We start from the raw sequence: 8,559 nt of genomic DNA, 5'->3' as shown, positions 1-8,559 counted from the left end.
TCTAAAACGAAATTAATGGTGTTGGGGAATGTGTAACCAGCATAGTCAACACATCGAACTTACCATCCCGGAATTTATATCGCTGAATCAGACGTTTTCGTTTAATCTATAACCCATAAATTTATCGATCTTACTCTAAAAATTCGATTATCGTCTTTACTTACAACGAATTTTCCATCGAGAGTTCTCCCAAGGAACTTTTGTTTTGTTATTGGAGGTATCAGCTCTCATTTTGTTTTCATTATGTGTGACAAAGTGCAAATATCCGTAAAACATACATGCTGATAATCGCGGCGCCCGACCTACAATACGTTAGAAACGAGTCAACAATGGGTAGTTAGCTGTGTAGTAGTTACATGTCTCGCATTCATTACGGAAAAAAATTACTGTAACGTTGGAATTTTGTGTTAAAATGTAATTTAATTACGCTTGAGACTGAAAAGGAGTTCGTAATTCGCCAGAACCGAAATTCGCGTTAACCGAAAAAATATACTATTAGAACTAATGTATTCCTATAAGGGCCAAATTTTTTTCACATTAACCATGAGTTCGTCTTGAGTGATTTCGCGCTAACAAGGTCAATCAGTGATGGCGTACTATATCGGTTAAAATTTTATATTTTATAAAATCCACATTGACTGATTTAATTTTCATTGCCCTTTCCACACAAGATGTGTTGGCTGGAAGAGATCTCTTCGTGATATAACCTCACTGCTGTAAACAAATTTAATGTATCACCATCCTGTTAACTGTGTATGACAAAAATTTATTTAATTAATACACTCTGCACAATGTGTGTAAAATTAAACATCCATATACCTAATGTGGGAAAACTTGTGTACATAAAATAATGGAATGTATTTTATTAATGGTTCGTACTGCATGTGTACAAATCTAGTGAACGCGCTGATCGCATGTATTTACCTAGTGCATTTCCGTGACGACGTGTAATGATACTCATAAGTCCTATGTCACAAAGCGAGGAAAGCTACATAACGTGACCTAAATTATAAATCAGAAGTATTTTTTCCGTGGAGATTTTCATAGCGTCACCGGGATAATCTCTCCTTCTTTCACTCATTTCTTTCACAATTAAACTAATTAACGAACAAATATCACTAAATTTACAACGTTTGAACATCATAAATCGCGTGCCCAGATTGAAATAAACGCGTATAGATTGTTCTCATTCAACTGAAAAGGATAAATACCGAAATCATTGTTGTCTGCTGAAGTGCGCCGCGGAAATCTGAGACGTTCAGTGTTGCCAACATTTGGCCACCCGAGGCCTATGACTTAAGCGTTCACCTTAAGCGAGATTGCAGAAAAAATTTTACGAATGTGCGCCGTATCATTGACATGGCTGATGCGGCAGTATCTTAAGGTTAAGAACAATTGTAACTTGTATTGATACACTTCATTTTCTATACTTTATCAATCATAATCAATTAAAAGATCAAAACCAACTGGACCACACTTCTTGTACTTGTTTTCCTTAAGCCAACGCTCATTCACACACATTATACCCCACTGCAATATTTCTAATATTGGATATTTATTTCTTATTTATTATACATGACTGTGGGATAAAGCTATAATTTAATGAAACTGAAGCAATCATTTTGACCTACAAGAAAGGCAACTTAGTATATACAAAAAAAAAAACAATATCTGCGGAGGACCTAGATCTCTGGTGGGCCACACTTTCTCCTGAAAAAAACTTCTCATTTAGTCAAGTAAACACTTCTCATTCCGGTAATAGTTACATGTGATATAAATATAATACAAAGCGGGAGTCTAATGCCGGTAGGTCTGCAATACGAGTCATCCGTGTACAAATGCCAGCAATCCGCGCCACATGCATAGTCGTGACCCTTCCAAGAATTATATATTTGGCGATAATAAATGAATTGGTTTAAATAAAACAAAATTTTTAAAAAGAATATAGTAATAAACATTTTCAATAAGCGGTTTTCTGACGGGCTCTGGTTGTAACTACACTATGGCATTTCATTATACGGAGAATCTCTGGAATAGTTTCTGTCTCAGAATCATATGGTTGCGTGAGTGTTTAATTAATGACAAGAAAATCTGTGTGTTTTTGTTCGTAACCGAAACGGCAAAAATAAATAATTATATTTAACCATTAGTGGAAAAAGTCGTGAACGTTAGTGTTACTGGTTAGTATGCTGTGTATATTCATGCTAAATAAAATCTAGTTTGTGTCTTGACATTTCGTAGAGGAATATCGTGTAATCAACCTGTTTTGTCAACCACAATGAAAAACAAAATAAAATAAAATAAAGACGGTAGTTCAGTCGCTAGTTTCCTTTTGCTTCAGTATAATCAAGGATTTGTAAAGTATTATTGCGAAGTCCCTTATACGAAACGTATGTTCACAGGATTATAACTTAGTGTGAAGTCACAAAGGAAGCGGAGATGCTTCATTCCGAAGAGGGAAAAATAAAGCAGTATTTGTCCAAGGTAATAAATTTTTTGTTACTTTGCGACTGTAAGTCGTACCTTAAGAAACATAAAACCATCAGCTGTGTATAATGGATGTGACTCAACTGTTTCAATATTTTGTAAATATTTCCCGTGTAGTTAACGATTTGATTTTGTTGTAAATGTTAAGAGTTGTGTAGTGGCTCCACCAGTTCCCATATCTTGGTACATTTTTCATAGTTAACGTACTAAGTTTATTCGCTCAGTTAAAATACTAACATAGTTTATTTTCAAAGAAATACTACTTAATCATAAATGAGTGGAAGTTGATAGGATGAAGTTCATAATCCAAATGTTGACTGTGTGACTGCGGTTGGAAAACAGGTGTGAATACTTTCAACAGGACCACACCACAGTATGATAACAAGATTTCTTCACTTCATATAGTTATTTATTTGTCTGTCAGTTTCTGTGTGCCCTTGCAAGCCAAAGCTGAGTCAGTATATAATTTACAGGCTGCTGATTAGAAAATTGATGAACAAAAATATTAATCACACGAGAAAGAAACAAGGTTATAGAAATAAACAACTCATTACAGAGAAAAGTTTTTGTTTATTTAGTATCCATTTTTGAGTAAAGAAATGCAATTGATTGTATCATTTATCTTACATACATGCATACATGTGTAAAACTACATAGATATTAAGAGAAAAGCCAGCCGAAGTGGCCGCGCGGTTCTGGCGCTGCAGTCTGGAACCGCGAGACCACTACGGTCGCAGGTTCGAATCCTGCCTCGGGCATGGATGTGTGTGATGTCCTTAGATTAGTTAGGTTTAGGCCTAACTAGTTCTAAGTTCTAGGGGACTAATGACCTCAGCAGTTGAGTCCCATAGTGCTCAGAGCCATTAAGAGAAATATATAGTGATATATGGTAGGCCATTACTGTAACAATGTAATTAGTTCAAAAACAAACATTATGTTATACATACAACATCAATGAATCAACATTAGTCTTAAAAATCATCTTTAGGACACATTTAAAATTCTAATATTGTCTACAATGTATTTTGCCCAAGACAGTTTCATGCAGTGTTTCTCTGTGCACTAAGTGTCACATGATGCACATAATGCAAAGAACTTCTCTGCAGAGTAGAATCAGTGTACCACAAAGAAACCTTTCAACAGAGATTTGAGAACCTTATGTTTATCTGTCATTTTTCTGTTGTACTTGAATCCTACTGAAAATGAAACTTCAATAGTGAACTCCTTCCTGTACAATGCTTAAGGAAATGTTATCCAAGTGCGACCATTTTTCTGTCTTATGTTCACCGAATAAATATTGAAGTTTCTTCTAAATGAATGTTGTAAACAGCAAAATCAAGGGAAGACAGTGTTAGAGTTCAAAGACATTCAAACACCAGCCTACACAAAGTTGGCAAACTGACATCATGGATCATTCTGCCCACTGTTTTCTGGGGTAAGAAAATTCTTGGTAAGTGCACTGAGTTGCCCCATTATATATTACCACATGAGATAATAGAGTGAAAGTAAATCATTTTTATCTGTTTTCCATCTTTCCTCTAGTTGCCCTGAATTCGTGGAGGTATGTACTGTCTATACAACTAATTGAAGGCAGTTTGTTTATTGCCATATGCGTTTCGCTTCTTTTATTTGGGAAGCATCATCAGTGGCCTGAAATACATGTTTCCTTTTATTCATACAATAAATGTATTATGTGGTAGATATAATATGCTGCTATGGTACATTTTGTTATGTTTTTGTCATGCTTTTTAGCTTAGAAGCAACTTTTGTAGCACAAGTTCCGTATTCCGAACGATACATTCACAATATGGAACTTGTGCTACAGATGTTGCATCTAACCGAAAAACAAGATAAAAACATGACAAAGTGTAATAGAGCAGCATATTATATCTACCACATAATACGTTTATTGTATGTGTAAAAGGAAACATTTATTTCAGGCTACTGATGATGCTTCCCAAATAAAAGAATCGAAACATGTATGGCAATAAACAAACTGCCTTCATTTAGTTGCATAGGTGGTACATACCTCCACGAAAGAAAACTATCCTTTGTGGTTGTGTCAGAGTGGAGATTGTCATAATGAAGATAGCAAATATTCTTGTACATAGTACTTCCAAGATAGCTTTCCATCTACCCTCAGATTAAGAATTTAAAATGGTCTTCTTTACCGACTGACACATTGGGATGATTAAATTTCACGTTTACAAGAGAACTGTGTCATAAACTATATGCTTTGCGTTTTGTTGTAGTTGATTGTTAAGCTGGTCTTTGAAAGCTGTTTGCTAATTTTACCACCTAACCTATTATCTACAATATATCTTATACATTTTGTTCCACATCTTTGACACTGTGTATTGTCATTTTCTTCTTCTTCTTTCAAAAGACTAAGCCTGGTCTCTGCAGCCACAGCTTCCTCTCTTCAGTTGTCCCCATCACCTTCATCTCTGAACATCCCATCTCCGTAAACATATTTTTTAAATAAGATGTCCTTGATCTTACCCTCATTTTCTTCTGTATGATCTTGCCCTCAGAAATGTTTTATAAAAGAATATCATATCCGATTAAGTGTCCAGTGGATTTTGCTGTATTTGTGTAGAACCACCTAATTCGTTTCCTTATCCCTCCAGCTAGTTCTTGTAATTTTCCTTCACAACTTCATTTTGTCATCTTCGATGTGCACAAGATTTCTTGGGCTTTGCCAACCGCCAGGTTCCACATACGTATGTTGGGACAGCTTTCCCAAGCAACAGGTTTCACGTTCGTATGGCGGGACACTCCATACAAAAGTCTTTATGAAGCTTTTCTTAGTGTCGAAGCTGATCTGCTTCTTAAGCAGAAGGTTGTTCTTCTTATTTTGGAAGGCACTCTTTGACTGTCCTTTTCTTGTCTTGATTTCCTTGTGACATCTAGTGTTTCCCTCTGCATTCCTACCGAGATAGGCCTAGTGGAATTTTGTTACTACCTCAAGTTGCTCACAGCTTACTCTTGTGTCAGTCTTATTTCAGTCTCCTTTCTTGCCTATGACCATGACTTCTGTCTTCTTTGTATTTATTTGTAGTTTTTGTTATCTCTTTGAGACCTTAAGCATTTTATTTACTTCTTTCTCTGCTTCTGCCACTCTTGCAGAGTCACTGGAAAATCTGACACAGTGAGTATGTATACCATTAATTTTGATTCCAATCATCTTTTCTTTCATTGTTTTTAGTGTCTCCTTGATGAACATATCAAACAAATAAGGTGATAGAGGGCACCTTCTGATTTTTGCTCCTTTTTTACTGCCATTAATATCCAGTTCACCAGTTTCACTTTCATATATACTTGTAATTAGTCATCTGCCCTTCCAGTCATGCCCTACTTTGCTCAGTGCTTTAAGTAATAACTTCAATCAGCCATATCAAATTCCTGTTCTACTTCAGTTAACTGCAGTATGTTTTTCTGTTTACTTCTAATTTTTTTTTTTTTTTTTTTTTTCAAAATTTGACTATGTTTCAGATTGCTTCTCTTGATCCTTTCCATGCTGTGAAACATAATTGATCATTGGCTAAGTTGCAATATATTTTCTTTGTAAATCTCTCTCTTTATTCACAGTAGTACTTCTGATGCATCTGACAGAAGGGCTGGTGTTCAATAATTCGTACATTCCTTTGCAATTGTCCTCTTGGATAATGCAGTAATTCTACTGTTTGCAAAATCATTTTGTATGGTACCCTCTTCATCACATTTGTATATATTAACATGTCATCCGGGATGAGAGATTTTTTTGAGTCATATATAGTGGCTGATTGTTGATGTAGGCTGCATCAAGAAAAGTAAGATCCGTGACTTAACCTTGTGGTCGCACCCTACTTAACACTATGCTCATTCAAATTTCTTCCCTATTTGTCGACTTAAAAGACAACCTTCAATTTCCTACTCCCAGTTATGATATGGGTTATGGTTGATCTTTTTCCCTAATCCCACAATTTGTCAGTTTATGCAAAAGTATTGCATGGTCAACACAATCCTTACCTCTCTCTCTCTCTCTCTCTCTCTCTCTCTCTCTCTCTCTCTCTCTCTCCCTCTCTCCCCCTCTCCCCCACTTCATTTGCTGGCAATTGTTCTTTTTATTAGAGTGATGCGGACATCAAGGCATCAGAGCTCCTACAGCCTGGTCCGACTATTCAACTGCTATATGATTCCCCCTCCCCCAGATGGGAGCATATCGATGGAGCAAAGATATCTATTCTATTCAGGATTAGGTTAGGATGAATGAAAGTTTTGTTGTGAGTAGGGTAAGCCAACTAATGTGTCAACAATCCTTTTTTTTTCTTTTTTTTTTCATCATGTATTATATTGCTACTATTACCCTCATGGGGGGGGGGGCTATATTTTTCCTCTGTTGGCTGATGTCTTCAAGTTTTTAACAGGTTTCATGTTCTTAATAAAGGATATCATCATCTACCATACCTACCCCTGTGGCGATTCAGTTAGTTTTATTTTTCCTCTGTTGGCCAATATCTACAAGTTTTTGATAGGTTTCATGTTCTTAAGATAGGATATCCTCGTCCACATCTCCTACCCCTGTGGTCATCCTGTTAGTTTGTTGGTTTTTGTTTTGTTGATGTTTTGTGTTGTTAATGTCGTCATCCATTCATCATTCCTTATGGCTCGCATATCTGCCATATAAATGATGTCATTGGTCTGTCAGCTTGGAAACGCATTGTTTATTAATCCTGGAATGTGTGGCCTACTATTCTCTCTTTTTGATTCCAATATAAGGTTAAAAAGCCAACCTGTTGCACATGAAGATTAGGTGTACATTGACCTAGATTTCGACACTTATTACGGGTGGCTTCATCAGAATGAACAGTTGGTAAATCGTAAAATTACATTGCTAAGAAGCAGTAGTCAGAATTTTGAGCAGCTATGCCCAAGTCAAAGGTAAAACAAACACTAGCTTTTGCCACGTGTACCCAGCTGGGAACATCATCAGACTGATCTTTTTGATTCATTCTTTGTTTGCATTTTTTCTCCTTAACTCTTCGCAGTATGTTTTTCACTCCTTACTTGATCATTGCATCTGATCTGCAACAGTCTCTTATAACAGCACATTTCAGTGGCTTCTGATCATTTCATTTATGTCTTTCCCATTGTTCACATTTTACGGTCATACCACCCTGTGCCCAAACATTGCTTTTAATTAAGTTTGTTTGGTCTCAGTTTTTATATTTTTGGGCGTTAACTGTTGTTTCATTTTATAGAAATCCCCTGCTACTTTGCCTTCTTGCATCTTCATTCTTCATCTGTTCTATTTCTGATGCAGTAAAATTCATCTTCTTCCAGAGTCATGCCCAAGTTGGACACTGAGTCATCCAGCATGTCCATCTGTTGTGTACACTATTGTCTCAGATTGCTTTTAGTTTAAGTTCATACTATAATGATCAGCTGGCATATGTTCCATTTCATTAAGCATCTAACTCACTTCCTGTTTACTTTTGGGGACCACTCGTATGTTACAAGTGGATCATGTAAATTTTTTCATAAAGAGTCGTTTATATATCTCAGTGCCTCCTCAATACACAAATTAAATGTCAGCTCTGACAATAAGCAACCCAGCCTCACATCTTTCGTGATTTTGGCTTTTTCTTTAAACCATTCAGTCAGTGCTGACTACTCCAGTGAGATTTGCATAGAGAAAATGGACTAGCTTGCAGCTGTGAGCTATTTTCTCATTTTCAGTTGAACTAATTTCTTATGTGCAACTATAAATCCTTTGCAAGCATTGTTTCCAATTTCTCGACCCATTTTGAGCCTCCATTACCTAATCACCTTTCTTCTTCTTGTTCTTCTTTTTTTCAGATGTGGAAAATACCACTTCTGTCGTAAATTTCTTTATTTTCACACGGTCGGTTTCGGACTGTTATAAGCCCATCTTCAGGTGTCGTAGCTGCGCTTTGGTCTCAAAGTGCTGCGTGTACCAGGTGCGGTGTGCTGCCTCTGAGTGCAGAACAGCGACTACCCCACCAAACTTAGTCTGTAAAAAAGATTTCCTGTGCCATATCGCCAAACACCCCAAATTTCCACTACACC

At 36.4% G+C, this 8,559-nt stretch overlaps 1 protein-coding gene across 3 annotated transcripts in view; it reads left to right on the top strand.

Moving 5' to 3' along the window:
• The first annotated feature begins 2,021 nt into the window (after window positions 1-2,021).
• LOC126255978 (tumor susceptibility gene 101 protein) overlaps window positions 2,022-8,559 on the top strand; it is a 177,506-nt gene continuing 170,968 nt past the window's right edge. For 2 of the 3 annotated variants that reach the window (XM_049955446.1, XM_049955445.1), the window contains exons 1-2: window positions 2,023-2,180; window positions 2,403-2,484. In XM_049955446.1, coding sequence (XP_049811403.1) covers window positions 2,440-2,484 — 45 coding nt within the window. In that variant the 5' untranslated portion in view covers window positions 2,023-2,180; window positions 2,403-2,439. Of the gene's footprint in view, window positions 2,181-2,402; window positions 2,485-8,559 lie in introns of all 3 variants that reach the window. The other variant, XM_049955444.1, reaches the window with a different exon arrangement.

Source organism: Schistocerca nitens, chromosome 1 (assembly GCF_023898315.1).
Source record: "Schistocerca nitens isolate TAMUIC-IGC-003100 chromosome 1, iqSchNite1.1, whole genome shotgun sequence".
NCBI classification, from domain to species: Eukaryota; Metazoa; Arthropoda; class Insecta; order Orthoptera; family Acrididae; genus Schistocerca; species Schistocerca nitens.
Note: the sequence above shows the minus strand (reverse complement) of the source record. Positions and strands in the feature narration are given on the sequence as shown.